Here is an 18,986-nt window from a genome sequence, read left to right on the forward strand (position 1 = left end):
ACAACCTACCGAGAGAAGATATTTGCAAATGGCATATCCAATAAAAGGTTAGTATCCAAAATATATAAAGAACTTATACAATTCAATACCCAAAAAGCTCACAGTCCAATTAAAAAATGGGCAGAAGACATGAACAGACATTTCCCCAAAGGAGACATACAGATGGCCAACAGACACATGAAAAGATGCTCAACGTCACTCACCATCAAGGAAATGCAAATCAAAACCACAGTATCACCTCACATCTGTCAGAATTGCTAAAACCAAAACCTCAAGAGGGGCGCCTGGGTGGCTTAGTCATTTAGGTGTCCAACTTTTTATTTCAGCTCAGGTCATCAGCTCACGGTTCATGAGTTCGAGCCCCAAGATCCCTCCTTTTTTTTTTTTTTTTTTTTTTTAATCTTTGCCAGAATTTAACACGGGTTCACGAAGAATTTCACAAGGCAATGGCATATAGGATAATATCTCCTAATAAGGCAATAGAGAAGTAACAGGGGCGCTTGGGTGGCACAGGGTAAGTGCCTGACTCTTGGTTTCGGCTCAGGGCACGACCTCATGGCTTCGTGGGTTCGAGCGCTGCATCAGGCTCTGTGCTGACAGTGTGGAGCCTGCTTGGGATTCTCTCTCTCCCTCTCTCTGTGCTCCTCCCCCACTCACGCTGTCTCTCTCTCTCCCTCTCTCTCTCAGATAAATAAAAGAAAAATAACATATTCCTAATCAATGATAGATTAATCACACTGTTCCTGGCCAGGGGAGATAAAAGGAATAAAGGCCAAATTTAGTTGAGGTGCACTTCATACGAGTTGGCACTCAGGAGACAGCTTAGCCAAGTGAACCGCTCCATAAAAATGTTAGTGGAGACCAGAGGCTAAAAGACTCGCTGTTTTTTTTCCTCCCGGCATCGTTCCTGAGCCCCGGTGAAAGATGGAGCCACAATGAACAACACCAGCAAGGCTTCTATTGTCCGAGAACCCTTGTTCAAGGGACATAAGCTGGATGGATGCCCTTTGCAAATGACATGACCATTTCATATCCTCAGTATTCATTCATCCACCGGAAGTTTGGTCAGTACACAGATAAATCCCTCAAATGCTAGAGTTGGCACCTAAGATGCTCTCTCCAAACCCATCGTTCCACATCAGAGGGACAGGACCCAAAGCAGGCAGGCTGACCAGTATCACACAGCTGACCTGAGTCAAAGCACCAGGACCGGGACCCGGGCCTGCCGGGACCTGACTCATTGTTCTCCCGGGGCCGTGGGCGAAAGCGACAGGGAGACGAGCAAGCATAAGGCCTTTGCGGTCACAGCAGCTCTGCCTTCAAACGTCCTTCTGGGTTTTGATAGGTGAACTTGCAGAGGTGACCTGAACCTTGCAAATACATGTATTTACGAGGCCTGTATTAAATCACACCATTTGGGTTTTTTTTCACCAAGATCTTTATTTTTTATTACTTTTATATATATATATATATATAAATTGGTTTCCATTCAACACCCAGTGCTCATCCCAACAGGTGCCCTCCTCAATGCCCACCACCCACTCTCCCCTCCACACCACTTAATAAAAATATTTGAAAATGGGCCTAGAATTGTGTGCTGAGTCACAAAGACACGAACAAGAATCTTCTGTCCCTGGCCTTCCTGGAGCTTGTGCTTTAGTGGGGGCCGAGACAAAGCTAGAATTACCGCTGTGTCAAGACGAGCACGGAGAGCGACAGTGGGACTCAGAACCGCACATCCTTTCCTTTCCACAGTCTGAGGTCTTAGTCTTTTTAATATGTTCCAGAAGAATCTTGAGAACTGCACCTGTTCTCAAGCACACACAGAAGAGCAGAGACTTCACCCAACACAGGTGCACCTCACTTCCCTTTCCGAGATTATCCTTCAAACAGTCCAGGGAAAGATTCATGAGGTAAGCTCATACCCAATACGAGAGTGGATAAAATATCACCAGCCCAGAATTTTATGGAAAAAAAAGAAGTAAACAGCCAATTATCACAAGATGTGCTGTATGTAGTTAGGGCAATATTCTACATCTGGTTAGTGTTCAAAGATGTTGCGACTTTATGATTTAGCATAGAAAATACTATGCTGTTGGGGCGCCTGGGTGGCTCAGTTGGTTGAGCATCTGACTCTTGATTTTGGCTCAGGTCATGACACCAGGGTCATGGGATCAAGCCCCGTGTTGGGCTCCACACTGAGCAAGGAGCCTGCTTAAGATACTCTCTCCGGGGCACCTGGGTGCCTCAGTTGGTTAAGCTGCTCTGACTTCTGCTCAGGTAATGATCTCATGGTTTACGAGTTTGAGCCCCGCATCAGGCTCTGTGCAGACAGCTCAGAGCCTGGAGCCTGCTTCAGATTCTGTGTCTCCCTCTCTCTCTGCCCCTCCCCCACTAGAACTGTCTCTAAAATAAATAAACCTTAAAAAATTAAAAAAAAAAAAAAAAGATTCTCTCCCCCCACCCACTCTGCCCCTGTCCTGACTCACGCTCTAAAATAAAAAATAAATGAAATAAAAACACTATGCTATTATCAGATGTTACTACAGATACGACTGGAGAGAGTTCATATGCCTTCTGGGTTTTAAGAATGCTTAAAATGCTACCTAACATTTACTATCCCTTTCCCACAGAAAAGCAGTAAAAATGACAAAGCATTACAGGATTACTAATGTTTTAACACACATGCATAATGCAGACCTTTTTTGATGGTTGGTAGATTCTTTTATTAACAATCAAAAAGCTTCACACTTACAATAGGAAAATAAGTGTTTCTCTATCGATTAATTAAATGAAAAGTATCCAGGACTTTATAGGATTTCTGATGTGTGCCAGGTTTGATGCGTACCTAAGAAAACAGGACATTAGCTTGCCAAAATCATTAGGTATGACTGAAAATGAGAAGCAGTAATTTATAAAACATTTACCTAATAGCTTTCCCAAACAGTAGCTCCCCTGAAATCAAAACAGGAAATAGAATTTGTATTCAGACTTAGTTCGAGAGAGGACTCACAACACCAATCAATCTTAATTTTATGGTTCCGGTGGTACTTTTTTTAAAGGTATTCACCAGAAACTCAAATCTCATTTTAAGATCATGAATTTGAGGTGTGCAGTAAAACTGTAATTTCTCAACATCAAAGTTTAATTATTACACAATGGTTCAAGCAGCAGATTCTACCTCAGGCAGTATTTGCCTTGTGTCCTGTTGTCCTTCAGTACTAATCACGCTATGGCGTTTGAAGCACATTTACAACTAGAGCAGGCACTGCTGATTCGGCCACAAAAATCCCTCTTGGATGAACAACACTCGGGTTTATTTCAGAAGCAGCCGCTTTTACCTTTTTTATTTATTTCCACAATGAAAAACCGGGCTAAACAAAATCTTAAAGTCTCATTTTCCACTGGATGATTAAAATCTTTATCTGTAATTTACCTTACTTAGTCTCTTAAAATCTGATGGGGAGGAGAAACCGAAGCCTTAGAGAACAGTGTGCTGTCGCTCACTCCCTCAACGGAAAATCGAGGCAAAAATAGAGCCCCATAGAAATTTCAACATTGAATTTTTTTGAAATGCTAAAGCTTAGTAAAAGTCAAAAGGCACTGTATGAATCAGTAGTCTCTGCGTATCTTTGTTAGTTCAATACAAACCATGATCTGCCAGACTATATTCAAAAGCCCATCTTTCAAAAAGTTCTACTTTTCTACATGGTCCATTTAAACAGAGTCACTGCCTTGTTTATATATACGTGTGTGCATACATATGTGTGTATATATCTATATAGGCATGCATGTGTATATATGTATATATGTAAGCAGTAATCACATGACTCCCATCTGTGCTCCAGGAAAGTGACTTTACTGTGGGAGAAAGCATGGCAATCTTCGTCTCCAAAGTGTTTTCAATCCACAGGCACACAAAGAGCTACCACTGGTCTCATCAACACTGCTGACAATTCAGAAAGCCTAAGTACTTTCTACTTGAATTCTAAAACAAAAGCGCCTTAAATTAAAATTTTTTTTAACTTCAGTCTTCAATATTGAAACTGCTAAGTTACTCCATTTTTCCAAGCCAAAAAAAAAAAAAAAATAGAATAAATTTTGAGGGAAAAAATAATACACTAACTTAGGAAAACATTCTGTTACTGAATAGGTTTGAGAAAAAACCTATATAGAAAAAATATTCCAACAGAAGGCAAAACCTATGTGGGTTGTTCACCACATTATTTGAATAAGTAACAATTAGAAACCAATGAAATATTCAGTATCAGAAATGTAAAATAAATTAGGAAGTGTCCAATTGATGAATTATACAGCCAGTAAAAATAAAGAAAATAATGAAACATGGAATGCATGACAATGTTAAGCCAAATTACAGAAAGGATCCCTGCTACATTTAAACAGTCCCACCTGCAAAAGCTAACCAGGAACATAATTTGACATGTTGGGTCACTGGAGTATAGGTATCGTTTGCCTTTACTGAAAGGACGAAACAATATAAAGTTTCTATAGTGACTGTACATTTTTTAAAAGAAAAGATAAAAAATGATAGAGTAACTCAAAAACAAGTCTTCGAAAAGAAATGTTCCTGGATGGGGACACGCTGCTGACCACATCCAGAAACCAACTCCTTTGCCTCTGTGGGCAGGCAGCACCTGATTCAGGCTGGTTCCCCCCACCCCAAGCGATGCTCATGAACAGGACTGGAAGGCGGGGGCAAGTGCCCCGCCAGAATGATCTGTGGCCCCATTCCCAACATTCATTTTATCAACAAGGCCCAAATCTGCCCATTTTGAGCATGTACACAACACATATTTCCGTCTGATGACAAAATTTCACACACAAGTCCTCCTATTTCTCCCAACAGAAAAATTCAAATGCACGACTATTTCCTTGTCATAATAAAGCAATTCTCAACTAGCAATCAAGTTATATTTTTTAAAAGACAAAATGGTGTTAACCCTGTGTAACATATGACCAAAAATAATTAAAGGCCAATGGGTGATATCTACCAGAAGTACTAGTAGACAGAAGATTACTTACAAAAAGAGTTTTCAATAGAAACACTGAACGTTTCCCTTGGGAAATAAATTTAATCTTCTATAAACAACTGGGGCAAAGGACCAGGTTTTCTACAACTGCAATACAATAGGGTCAAAAGGCTTCTCCAGCGGCCCTAAGGGCTGAGATATTTTTGATGGCTTTATGACGACAATTATAACCTCCTAGCTATTTCAGCTCTTGAAGAAAATGTTCAATCAAGACTAAATCATACAAAGCACTTACTGTTTTCCGTTGCCCAATAATAAAATTTGAAAACAGGAAGTTCATGGCATTAAATCATGTTTATCAAATACTTGAAGAACCTACATTAAGAAATGCTACTATAGAGCAGCTTACTGGTATACTACGGTACTCTGCACTGCTATGAAAATAGTCGTAAAAAGCTTATTCTGCTCAGTGTAATGATGTTTTACTTTTTGCAAGCCATGTATCTCTCAGTTACGTTCTCCCAGTTGATTACATTCCAAATAGCTTTTAGATAATCCGGTCTGACATTTTTATACTGAAGGTAATAAGCATGCTCCCACACATCAATCCCCAGCAGTGGAATAAGACCTATTGGAAAGAAGAGGGGGAAAAAAGCAAAAACTGTGAATTTCAATCTGAAATATTATTGTCTCTTCTCGATTATCCTATGCACACCAAATTACCCAAATTACCCTTTGCAAACTTCCCATCCATTTTTCAGCTTCTTTTACAGACAGAAAATTTGCCTAAGAATAAATACCCTATAAAAAATTTGAAGCTTTACTCTTCGAAAAATTTTTTTTAATGTTTATTTATTTTTGAGAGAGAGGTAGGGGGAAGGGCAGAGAGAAAGGGAGACAGGGGATCCGAAGTGGACTCTGTACTGACAGCAGTGAGCCCCACGCAGGTCTTGAACTCACAAACTGTGAGATCATGACCTGAGCTGAAGTCGGATGCTTAATCGACTGAGCCACCCAGGCGCCCTTAAACTTTACTCTTTGGAAGAAAACGTGATAAATAGCAAAAAATTTTTTAAAGACTTGGGAAAATTAAGTACAGTATTTTAACAGCAATGCTTAAAATACCAACAAATCTATCCATGAGGCAATTCTTGGGGCTATCGGTAAGGATGCCATGTTTATGGGGTGGTTGAGCACCTTCCGAAGGTCCCGAGCAGTCAGGGGAGTTTTAGGAAAACTGCTCTGCTCCCAAGGCTAATAATGTCAGTCTTAGAGAATACAAAGCATTTATGAGACATTTATAGAAACAACAGCTAACAAGGAAAACTGAATAGGACTAAAGAAAAAGACAATTCTTAGAAATGAAATAGTATATGCAAAGAATTACTTATATTTATGCAACATTCATTTTCAAAAACTCTCCAACTGAATGACAGCCTTCTCTAGGAAAACAATGATCAACCAGTAGGTCTTGATCAGTGGTGAGGTATGTCATTCATCATTCATTATGAGTAATTAAGGTAACAAAGTTTATAAATGACTTCTCCCCTACATAAATTGCCATGACTTCCACTTATTTTCATTCCAGTGGGCTTTCTTCAAGTGGAAGGGAAGCAGGTGTAGCCAGGATTTACCTAGAAATTAGCCTTTTCGGCCAGGTGCCTTCAAAGATATACCCGACTCTCTAGTCGGTGCTCACAAATCTTCTGTAGGTTTTACAAATTCTGTGGCATCTCTTTCCCAAAAGAGCCGTTCAGATTTTGGCTAAATCTGAATATACCCAGGAAAGTGAGTCATGTAAGCAAGTCTGCAGACGTGTGTAGAGGTAGAAAATGTGGCTGAGAGGCGCCTGGGTGCTTTGGCTGGTTAAGCGTCAAGACTCTTGGTTTTAGCCCAGGTCATGATCTCCTGGTCGTGAGATGCAGCCCCGCCCGAGTCGGGCTCTGTGCTAGGCTTGGAGCCTGCTTGGGATCCTCCCTCTCTCTCCGCCCCTCCCTCTCTCTCTCACAAAATAAATAAACCTAAATAAGTTAAGTATCTTTAAAAAAAAAGGTAAAGAAAAGAAAACGTGGCTGAGAACTACTTCTGATTGCCGTTAAGATGTCACTGTAGGTCTTGGGGTGCCTGGCTGGCTCAGTGAGTTAAACATCTGACTTCAGCTCAGGTCATGATCTCACGGTTTGTGGGTTCAAGCCTTGCATCAGGCTCTGTGCTGACAGCTCAGAGCCTGGAGCCTGCTTCGTATTCTGTGTCTCCCTCTCTCAAAAATAAATAAACATTAAAAAATAAATTAAAAAACAAAAAAGACATCACTGTAGGTGCATTACATCTGAAGATCAATGTCTCAGGACTATCTCCTATAGACATTCTAATTCAATCTGGCTCAACATGAAAAAGGAATTGGTGAAGCCAGCCTGGAGCCTCTAAGCCAAATATTTTCCTGGACCAAATCCCCCAAAAGGCAGAAGTCCGGAAACCTGAGCTCTAGTCCCAGTTTGACCACAGGTGCTCAGCAGACAGGCTGCGTCCCAGGGCTGAAGTTGGACTCAGCTTATAGGTCTTTTCCTCTTTTGTGGTGTTTATCCAACTTCAGCGCATGCAATTATGTAAGCTGACATGAATTCTGTCCAATGAAGCAGAGTTTATGTTTAAAACATTTTTTGTTAGGGGCACCTGGGGTCTGGGTGGCTCAGTCGGTTGAACGTCTGACTTCAGCTCAGGTCATGATCTTGTGGTCTGTGGGTTCCAGCCCCACACCGGGCTCTGTGCTGACAGCTCGGAGCCTGGAGCCTACTTCGGATTCTGTGTCTCCCTCTCTCCCTGCCCCCGCCCCCCCCCCCCCCACTCACACTCTGTCTCTCTCTCCTTCAAAAATAAATAAACATTAAAAAAATGTTTTGATAAAAAAAAAACATTTTTTGTTAATGTATCTGTAAAATTACATGCGCTAATGTTACAAAACATCAAGGACTTTTAGAGCATTTCTGCTTACACGAGGCTCTGAGTATCATCTGTTAAGATTTAGTACATGCTCACGATAGGTTTAACCACTGCTCGTGTTCCTTATTTCAAGGTAAATGCTTTACAGTGAACCATTTCCCACTAATGAATGTGAAATAATCTTCAAAGCTAACCTGTTGTTCCTTCCAGGGGATCCTGGTTAAAACAAGCAGCAATCTGCAAGCGTCCCTGTTCCTTATTGAAACCAAGCCAACCCCAACCTGAGCCTTGGACGCCAACAGATACAGTGGTCAACTTCTCTTTAAATTTGTCGAAGGAACCAAAATCACGTTTGATGGCTTCCAGCAATTCCCCTATTCAAAAAACAAATCCAAAAATACCCACAAGTGAACAGACTGCAACAATTACAATCAAGAATTCTATTCCATATATTAAAATATTCTTGTCGTATGGCACCAGAAACAACTGGACGAGCTCATAGGGAAGACGTAACATAACCCAGTGAGCCTAGTTAGCACCGTTACTCCTGCCCTCACCCTGGCATCACAAGATCTCACGATTTTAATTCACATGTTTATTACTGAACCAAGTTAGAGCAAGTTCTTCCTTCGCTGTGCTATTTCCATCAGAAAAGGAGTAATTTTTTCATTAGCTTCCCCCCCCCCCCCCTTTTACAGAAAACTTTTACTTTGATTTCTACTCTACCTACTCTGTCTCGATTTGGGAATAGTAAAATTTGATGGCTGTTATTTGGTTCTTCCCCACGGCAGCTGAGATCTTTCTTATCACAATTATATAATTTTAAGAAGAGTAATTTTGTCTTTTATCACCGAACTGAGGGTACACTGTAAGAGCTACAGCCCTTTTGTTCTCTGGCAACGTAGAATATAATTCTAGATGGAGCACATCAACTAAATCAAGTAGGCTAAAAATATCGCTTCTCTTATCCCACTGAGTTAAAAGTAATTATCGGCATGCCAGGTGGCTCAGTCATTTAAGTGTCTGACTCTTGATCTCAGCCCAGGTCTTGATCTCAGGATCGTGAGTTCAAGCCCCGCAATTGGAGCCTACTTAAAAAAATTAAAAATTCAAAAATAAAATTATCTATTATAAGCACAAATGACAGAATAAAGTGGTACAGACAACCCAAACTGGCAAAGTACCACTGGCTGAATATGGGCATATCTGACATTCTGCTAACTCACCAAACGTCAACAGTATTACATCACCGTCTCCACACCTAACTCAGGAAAAAAAAAAAAAAAAAAAGAATGTCCAGCTTCCCGTGCCGACTTCCCCATTCACCTTTACTTCCAAATGAGACTGCTTATCACAAGTACATGAGATGCTCACCATACACCAATTAAAAACGAACAAACCCACAGAAACTTAAGGTGTGCACCAGAAGCCCAAGGAGAGCTCTACTTATGCCCCGCACCTTCCCTGGGGTGAGGAGGCTAATTAAAGTCGTCTGGGCCTCCACGCAGGACACGGGTAAGTCAGTAAACCAGCCAGAGTGAGCAAGGCCATTGGCTCTGTACTCCCCTCGCTACCTGCACGTGTCCTGGAAAACCCAATTTCCTGGGACAACTGACTCTTTATCAGCTGGGGAGAGTAGTAAAATAATAGCAAAAAGCACTATTCGAAGCATTTTACAACTGATAACTTACTTAATGTTCAAAACGGATCTATTATTATCCCTGTACCTTACAGATGAAGGAAGTACAGAATGATCAAGTGTCTTACCCCACCCAGGGCACTCACTTCTTCTAAAAACTGTTTCCTGGTCTTGTTCTAATGTAAAATACAGTACATTTCGACAAAAGTTGACACCATATCTGCCACTGTGTGTGTGTGTATGTGTGTATAAAATCTGAAGACACAATAACTCCCTGAATATATTCTCCGTTCCTACATACGTCCCTTTGAAAGTCACACCTTCGTTGTACTCCTTGCTAGGAAAAATATGCCACTGTGACACCCCAGAGAGAATTAACGTAAGAAAAGCAACAGCCATTCCTATCATGCACAAATGTAGCTAAGACTGCACCAATATCTACCAACCTTTGGGCTCTCCACCACCCTTAGGGCTCAGGTTCGTCCAGAAGATGGAATGATTGATATGGCCTCCACCATTGAACTTCAGCCCAGGCTGAAGAGCTACCTGAGTTGTAACGTCACCTGAAATGTAAAGATGCAAACATATTCTTTAAAATTCTTTCTTTTCAAACGTTCTATGCACCATTTGCTCTCTTTGTAAAACATCAGGTAGTTGTACTTGCTTATCTGTAACATCCCTATAGGTCCTAAAATCCCACAATTTCAAGATTCTACAAAAAAAAAAAAAAAAAAAAAAGATTTACTTAAAAATTATTTGTTCCAGTGGATTGTCAATTTCAATTAGTAACGTGAACAACTAATGAGAGGTCCGGCATCAGGGGCAAAGCTAGTAGAAAATTCTTTCCTGAGCTTCAAAGAAGTGAAAGTTTTCTTGGATAGAAAAGATTTCAGAGGCGCCTGGATGGCTCAGTCAGTTGAGCATCTGACTCTTGATTTTAGCTCAGGGCATGATCCCAGGGTCATAGGATCGAGCCCCGTGTCCGACGCTCAGTGTGGCGCCTGCTTAAGATCCTTAAGTCTCTCTCTCTCTCTGCCACTCCCCCACTCACTTTCTCTAAAATGAAAAAAAAAAAAAATTATAAAAAAAACATTTCAGCAATAACAAAGAGAACAATAGAAAATAGTGGAAGGTTGAAATGTGTGCTTTCACAGACTAAATAGTAAATTTTCAGGGGCGCCTGGCTGGCTGAGTCGGTAGAGCATGTAACTCTTGGGTCTCAGGGTTGTGAGTTTGAGCCCCTCATTGGAGGTAGAGATTACTTAAAATAAACAAGTAGATAGACTTTTTTTTTTAATGGTACATTTTCAGCTCTCATTTTCTAGATAGACAACTATTCATTGGAAAATAGTTCAATGTTACATTAACAAAAAATTCAGCATATTCAAAACTGAACTCGAGAATTTCAATCCCAAAGTTACTCTCCAATGGCCTTCCTCATCACAGCAAGTGCCAGCTATTTTTCACAGGGCATTTCTGATAACTTGTCCTTTCTTACTCCTTACTCCTTTCCTCACATATAGCCCACCAACATACTCACCAGCAAGGCCAGCTCTCCCTTTAAAAAAGATCCATGGGGCCCCTGGGTGGCTCAGTTGGTTGAGCGACCGACTTCGGCTGAGGTCATGATCTCACAGTCCGTGAGCTCGAGCCCCGTGTCGGGCTCTATGCTGCCAGCTCAGAGCCTGGAGCCTGCTTCTGATTCTGTGTCTCCCTCTCTCTGACCCTCCCCCGTTCATGCTCTGTCTCTCTGTCTCAAAAATAAATAAACGTTAAAAAAAAAAAATAGAAAAAAAAAAAAAAAGATCCAGAATCTGACCCCCTCTTGCTAACCTGTGGTACAGACCAGCAGCGTCACCTGCCTGCATCTGAGCCACCACCCCGCCCTGGTCTCCGGCTTCCACATGTGCCCCCCACACTCTGTTCCCAATAGTGGCCGGAGGGCTCCTCTACACCCCAAAGTGAGTGCAGCATCCTTGCGCCAGACCCCTCCAAAGGCTGTTCCTCTCACTCGATGAACCCCAAGTCCCTGCAACTGGCTTCAGAGGGGCAAATCATCTGATCCTCTGTGTCTCCTCGCTGGCCCAGCTCTGGCCACACTGGTCTCCCTGCACGTACAACAGGGGCTCGGCATGCGCCCAGCTTACGGCTTCCACTGATGGCGGCTGCCCGTCCCGCAACACCCTTCCTGAAGATAGGCTCGTGGTTTGTTCCCACATCTCTCCTTCAGGCCTCCGCTGAAACGTCACCCTCATCAGGGAAGCCTTCTCAAACCACAAGAGAAAATGGGCACTTCCCCACCACTTCCCCAACCTGTTTTGCTCGAGAGGACTTAAGACCCCTGGCATACTACATATTTATTTACTCATTCATCTGTCTCCCCACCAGAATGAAAGCTCCAATAACAACAAGGAATTCTTTGCACTGCTGTATCCCAGGGGCTGCTAGATTGCCTCCTACATACCAGGCACTTGATGAATGTTTGTTGATTGACTAGATAATTGAATATATTAAATGTAGCTTTTATGGAAGAAAAATTAATTCTCTGCTATCTGTACTTAAAAAAAAAAAGTCACATTTGAAGACTTTTTCTACCTTGCTGAACAAGTAGGCAAAATAAAATATTCTTTTCCAGGCCTTCAAGAAACTAAGATTAACTATTAGGAAAAATGGGAATTCCCTTGTTCAAGAAGTCCTGAGTGCTTATGGGACGCCTGGGTGGCTCAGTCAGTTAAGCGGCCGACTTCACCTCAGGTCATGATCTCGAGGTCCGTGAGTTCGAGCCCTGCGTCGGGCTCTGTGCTGACAGCTCAGAGCCTGGAGCCTGTTTCAGATTCTGTGTCTCCCTCTCTCTGACCCTCCCCCATTCATGCTCTGTCTCTGTCTCAAAAATAAATAAATGTTAAAAAAAAAAAAAAAAAAAAAAGAAGTCCTGAGTGCTTATTATTCACCAGACATTAAGAGGCAAAGTGGAAGATACACAGAACCACTGAGGACTCTGTGCTTAGGAAGTTTACATGACAGAAAAGGTTCTCTAATCTGCTCTTTGGGCACATCTCAAAAAGGAGGAGAGGGCCGAGTGATACCAGAATACACAGATAATCTTGGAGAGCTGTTTTAAGATGCCAACTTCTCGTTGTTGTTGTTATGTTTGCAAAATAATTTTCTTACAGATCAGTGTCTTAGTAATTATTCTAGGAAAGTCATCCTAAATATAAATGTTTGTATATTTATATATTTCTATATACATATACATACACATGTGTATACACACATATATACATGCGCGCACACACGTTTTATATATATTTATATACATGCATACATACATATACACATATATATGCATATATACATATATAAACACGTGTGTGTGTGTGCGCGCGTGCGTATAGTTTTAGTTTTAGAGAAAAGAGCCCAAATGGGGGAGAGGCTCAGGGGAGAGGGTCAGAGGGAGAGAGAATCCCAAGTAGGCTCCATGCTCAGTCTGGAGCCCGACACAGGGTTTGATTCCACAACCCTGGGATCATGACTCAAACCAAAATCAAGAATCAGATGCTCAACCGACTGAGCCACCCAGGAGCCCCTATATTGTTTTCTAATAAATCAACAGTAACTAAATTTTTCTAATGGGAAAGAAACATGCTTATTAAAAACTAACTTAATAATTGCAATCTCTTACAGTTTAATCATTTTTAAGTTTTAATAGAAATTTGGGGAGCACCTGGCTGGCTTAGTCGGTAGAATATACGACTCTTGATCTCAGGGTTGTGAGTTTGAGCCCCACATTGGGCATAGAGCTTGCATTAAAAAATAATAATGATGATAACAGAAATTTGGGAGGCTTTAATATCTGCTTTTAAGAATACTTTTAAGTTCAACATTTTCTTTGGTTTCCATTTTTTTTCCTGTAAAATACAATAAAAGTTAAATACTTCTGTTTGAAAAGTATTTATTTACTTCCTTATAATGAGATGGACGATGTTATTTCACTTACATTACTGCCCCAAATTTTCAAACATCAAAATTTAACCCTTCAATAGTCTTTAAAATATTTTTTTTAAATAAATAAAAGAAAAAGGCTCTGCAGGTACTTAGTAACTTATAGGCAACCTAGCACAACATAATGTAAAGCTTTTTTTTTTCAGTAGCTTCTGTTACACAAGTAAAGATGTGATTGCGCAAGGAAAGGATTGAAATTCAAGTTGTTTTTAAAATATTGAAGAGAAAGGTTCAAGTTGTCAGATGTTGTCACGCAGGAAACAATTTCACAATCGGGATATTCCCCACCTTGTCATCATTACCACATCTTTCCCGAATTTGTTATTTTCTAAAACCCCGAACCTTTTCCCGAACAAGTACCAAACTTTTTCCCCATGCTCCAGGTTCCTGTCACAAATCTTCCAGAATGTGGCAATTTCCTCTTGTTTCTGTTTAGCCAATTACTTCATCCACAACCGGGCTGAAATACTACACTTTCCCGCTAGATGCCCCCATTCAACAAGCTGCCACTGTCTGAAATTTACCCCACAAATTTCAGAGGGCTGGACGTCATCAAAAATATGCTTAAGAAAAAAAATTACGTTTTGAACTGTGCAGCGTATTAAGCAATACATACAATTATTTTCCTCCTGCAAGCCACTGATCGATAGACTGCAAAGTGCAATACTATTTTGTACAGAGACAGTAAAACACGGCGTTTTCGTACACATCCCCAGACCCAGACCCACAAAGTCCGCACACGACTGGTTTTGTCGACTGAGCTCTTTAAAAACTGAAGTGTGACGTCCATATGATAGTGTTACGCTGAATTCTAAAGTATTAGTAAATAACCACAAGCCTGTTTCAGTTTCCCACAAAATGGGCACCTTCCTTGTGAAGTCTGACCCCTGGTTGAGTTCAAGAGCGCGTGGAGCGGCCCCACGGAACCGAGGGGCACCGCGTCGCCGTCACGTTTCCCCGCGCGGTTTCTCACCGGCGGGCGGCCTGGCACCTACCCTTCTCCAGCGCCTCTTGATACCGCTCCTCGAGGACGTTCAGGTTGTTCACGTAGGTCGCGTGGTGCTTGCTGTGGTGCAGCTGCATGATCTGGGCGTTGATGTGAGGCTCCAGGGCGCCATAATCGTACGGCAAGTCGGGGAGGCTGTGCTTCTGCCTGGAACCCAGAGCCCCCAGCGCCGGCACCAGCGTCCTGCTCGAGCTGGAAAGAGAGCAGACACACACACCGATTCGCTCACGTGTCTACGCAGACAGGGCTGTGGACGTCCCGGCGCATCTGGGCCTTTCTATCGCTTGCTCGCTCGCCCTCCACATTCTCTGAAGCATTAAACGGCGCCGCGGCAGCACCCGGACGCGCTCAGAAGCCACCTGCCCTCTGGCAGGGACGCCCGCGGCGTCCCCGCCACGCCGCGTCCGCGTAGGTACCCGGGAGCCGCCGCGCCAGCGCGGGTACGGAGGGAGCGGGGCCGCTGGAGGAGGCCGCCCGCACCCCTCGCCCTCGGGGCCGTGACCCGTCCCCGCTGCTACGCGCCGCTCGGGCGCCTCACCTGAGCGCTGCCCGGGACAACATAGTGAGCGATGCCGCTGGTCGCTTTCCTGAATTCGAGTCACCGCGCCGACCCACCGGCGTACACTGACCCGCGTCCCCGGCGGCGCCGCAAGGACACCGCCGTCCTCCACGGGCTCCGCCCCCTGCGCCCGCCGCTCCCACACCGGGGGGTGGGGAACGCTCAGCGCGCCGTCTCCGCTGCCGGCGTCAGCCCGCCCCCTTTGGGGGCGCAGGGGACCCGAGAAAGAGGCACATGAGGGACCTTATTCAGGGAGTCAGAAGAACCGCAGCGCCCACCTGCCCGCTTCTGTGCGTGTGGCCAAAAGAAAGGCCATGCTTCCCCCCCCCTCCACGGTGTAAGATGGTACGACCTGAAGCCCCGCCCCTCGGAGGTCCGCGGGGAGGGCCTTGGCTGGTGGGGCCGGTGCTTCCCCGCCTCTTCGCTGCTGCCGGCACGCCGGGGTCGGCCTGCGGTCCGGCGACCTCCTCGGAGCGAAAGCTGCGGTTTCCCTGCGAGCTGGTTTGCGCGCCCTAGCGGGCCAGGATCCCTCAGTGAGGAGGGTCCTGGGCGCTGATAAGGTGTAGCAACAATGCTCCTCTAACCACTGCCAGGAGTGACCTTGCTTTTCTAATGAACTTGACCTTCGGGCCGGAGCCAAGCCCAGGGCCGTCTGATAATAGTGTTACTAAACACGATGTGCCAGGGACTACGCAGCAGTGTTTATATACATTGATCTTTATTTCACTCCTGGGTGACCCCAGGCGACAGAAATGAGCTCACTAAATTTTAGCAGGTTGCCCTGAGCACACAGTTAATAAGTAAAATAGCGGATTAGAACCGAAAGTCCAAACTTTCTTGATTACTAAGCCTTAGCAGTCAGGTCCTGAGTGTGTGTGTTGGGGATGACTTCCATGAACCAACTGCTCCGGAGAGTATTTTAAAAAGTACAAGAGGAAGGATTCTTTCGTGCTGTTTCTTACAGTGTAATGAGCTGTACTAATGCTTTCTCAACAATTAAAAAAACAATCCTGAATTGTGTGAATCCTCCCTGTATAGAAGTTAGGAAAGCTTTACACTATTATTGATCTATGTTGGGTCCTTATTGAATAGAATAATATAAAAGGAACCATAAAGTAGGTGCTGCATAGATTTTCAGCTACTCTCTTCCACCCCTAGCCCCACCCCTCCACAAGGATGACTAGCATTTGGGTTGGGGAATAGTAAACAAGAACCACTGAGCTGACTTCCCAGCAAGAGGCCTGGGGCATGCTGACAGGAAACCAAGAGTATACGACCTGGTAAAGGAGGAAAATCACGTTGGGGGCAAGTTGTGCATGTCCTTAAAATCCAAACATATGGTTGGATAGAGGAAAGCAAGAAGCATTTTAGTTGAAGTGAGACACATTGAAAGCAGTTTTTCAGTCAGGGAGTCTGACATCGTTACCATGAGGGGCAAGCTAGTTAGAACAGTATTGCTTGCGGGGCACCTGGGTGGCTCAGACGGTTAAGCATCTGACTCTAGATTTCGGCTCAGGTCATGATCTCCTGGGTTTGTGGGATCGAACCCCATGGGGGACTCTTTGCTGACCGTGTGGAGCCTGCTTGGGATTCCCTTTCTCCCCACCCCTCCCCTGCTTGTGAGCTTTCTCTCTGTTAAATTGACCACCTCGGGGAAATGCCCTTTTGAACAAGCAACAATTGGAGGGTAAGGTAGTGACAATAACAGTCCCATAGAAGCATCTCTAACATCATATCTGTAACAGCTCCATCCTTCCAGAAAACAACTCGGACTGTGAGAGTATCTACATCGACACCAAGGATTTGGGGGATACTGGAGGTTAAGAGAAGTCTTTTACCTTCTTTGACTGCCACACCCAATAAACAGGCCTCTTTTTTTCTTTTTTAGTTGGCCACTATATGAAGTATTCAGTATTGGCCCAAGGAGTTAGATTACAATTGACTGGATTCTGTCCCCAATTCCTCCAGCCAGCTCAGGATGTCATCTGCCACATAGGCATCATAATTGTGCATTCCCCTTGAATAAACTTCCCAAGACTACTTCACAGCCATCCTAAGACCTACGACGGTTTAGACTGACATATTGGCTGGAGGAGACAAAATACGGGTTGAGATAACATCATTTTGAGCCAGTTATTAATTGCATTCATATTCTAGTGACTGAGTGTCTCAAACACAGGAAAGCATATTCATTCCCTCATGTAAAAGCGATCCGGAGTAGGTAAACCAGGGTTGGGATGACAGTGCCATGAAATTATCAAGGACCCAAGCTCTTCTGTCCTCAGAGTCGCTTCATGATCCATAACAGCCTCTACAGCACCAACCATCTCACCTCCTTCCCATGAAGAGGGAAGGACAAAAGGCTGGGCCCCCACTCTCTCCCTTTTAAGGATCCTTGTGGTAGATTCACCCAACAAATTCCACTCAATTTAGGTGCAAGGCTACGCTTAGCTACCGAGGAGGCTGGGAAATGTAGTCATTAAGCTGTGCACATTTCCAGTCTGAAAAATGTGAAATTCGAGAACGAAAGGGAAAATGAGTAGTGGATTGGCAAATAGTCACTCTGCCAGATATCTTTATATAAGGCGTTATTTCCACGTGCTTGGATACAAACCCTGGCTGTTCGTGGAATGACCTGAGCCACATTCTTTTTTTGTTTTTTTTTTTCCTCTTTTACTCTATACCCCTCGTATTGCAAATCCTACCCAGGCAGGAAACTAAGTGAGAATTGCTGTACAACCTTTCCCTTCGCGTAGCTGGGATTGCTAATAGGACCAAAGGTAGTACTTAAATTGCTAAAATAAAATCAATGATCCAGGCTAAAAGGGAAAGTGATGGTAGAGATGTAGCATCATTAACAAAGGTTTTGAAGTGAGCTTCCCCTCATCCCCATATCTTCAGGCTAATTATAATTAGATTGCACGCTCAAAGAACACATTAACTACTGGAAAAGGAGAAGAGGAACTTGTTTCAGAATGAAAGTGTTTTTATTGAACAAGGCATGTATGTAGTGGGTTGATCCTATCCATAAAGGGAGAAGGGAACCAACCTTAACGAGCAGACCCTCATCATGTGCTAGGTACTAGGTCAAAGGCTCTACGTCACCTCTTAATTTACACATCTCTGTGCAGTGGCTTATTATGCCTCTTTTCGTGAAGACAGTAAGTGATGTGCCCGAGTCACGCACACAGCGAGCTGAGCTTTGAATGTACTATGTTGCTCTCTTTTGTTAACCCTGACATGCTCTGCACACCTTAACAGTGCCCCACCCCCTCCCACATTCCTTGCGCCAATAAAATTGAGCTCAATCCTATCTTGCTTATGTGTGGCCCACGTTTTGAAACTTCCCCCTCCCGTGCTTCTTCAGGACATATTCCTGTCTTCTCAACTCCTGATTATCTCCAGACTCATCTTTTGCCTATAACTCAGGTCATAATTCTTGGACCTGAAGCCTGACACATAATATTAACCATCACACCAGGCAAAACACAACATAGCCAACGCATTCTATGTAAGGAGTGAGTTGGTCTGTCAATCATTATACCACATAGATCCAATTAATATCCCCAGATTATCATGGAGTAAAATTGAATTCATGGGCACAGTTCTAAGAATAATTCTCAAGAGCTACCCAAGATGAATTGACTCACATCACTGAGGGCAATGACCAAGAAGCATAAGGATCTGAGACTGGCTACACATCCTGGCCAGCGTATGCCAGGGACTACACCCCGCGGCGGGGAACCAGAGTAGGTGTGCAGGAGGCTTGGCCTCATACACCACAGAGGTTCATGCCAGAACCTCTGGAAGATTCCTGTCTACTGGGAATAGTATGAACTTTGGGGCCCA

The 18,986-nt window shown here is 43.5% G+C and overlaps 1 protein-coding gene across 1 annotated transcript; it reads right to left on the reverse strand.

The window, feature by feature from the left end:
* Nucleotides 1–2,701: 2,701 nt before the first annotated feature.
* On the reverse strand, nt 2,702–15,253 carry SOD2 (superoxide dismutase 2). The gene is made up of 5 exons (XM_047860076.1): nt 15,117–15,253; nt 14,568–14,770; nt 10,017–10,133; nt 8,126–8,305; nt 2,702–5,619 (listed from the first exon to the last, which is right to left on the reverse strand). Exons 1-5 carry the CDS (start codon nt 15,137–15,139, stop codon nt 5,474–5,476), a joined length of 669 nt encoding a protein of 222 aa, XP_047716032.1. The 5' UTR covers nt 15,140–15,253; the 3' UTR covers nt 2,702–5,473.
* Nucleotides 15,254–18,986: the final 3,733 nt, after the last annotated feature.

Source organism: Prionailurus viverrinus, chromosome B2, assembly GCF_022837055.1.
Source record: "Prionailurus viverrinus isolate Anna chromosome B2, UM_Priviv_1.0, whole genome shotgun sequence".
NCBI lineage: Eukaryota > Metazoa > Chordata > Mammalia > Carnivora > Felidae > Prionailurus > Prionailurus viverrinus.

Excerpts from the sequence above, each read along its gene's own strand:
- SOD2 (XM_047860076.1), bottom strand. The coding sequence starts at position 15,139 with ATGTTGTCCCGGGCAGCGCTCAG. Across the intron at positions 8,306-10,016 it reads GGGTGGTGGAGAGCCCAAAG|GGGAATTGCTGGAAGCCATC; the intron begins GTTGGTAGATAT and ends TTTTTTGAATAG. Across the intron at positions 5,620-8,125 it reads TCCCCTGGAAGGAACAACAG|GTCTTATTCCACTGCTGGGG; the intron begins GTTAGCTTTGAA and ends TCTTTCCAATAG.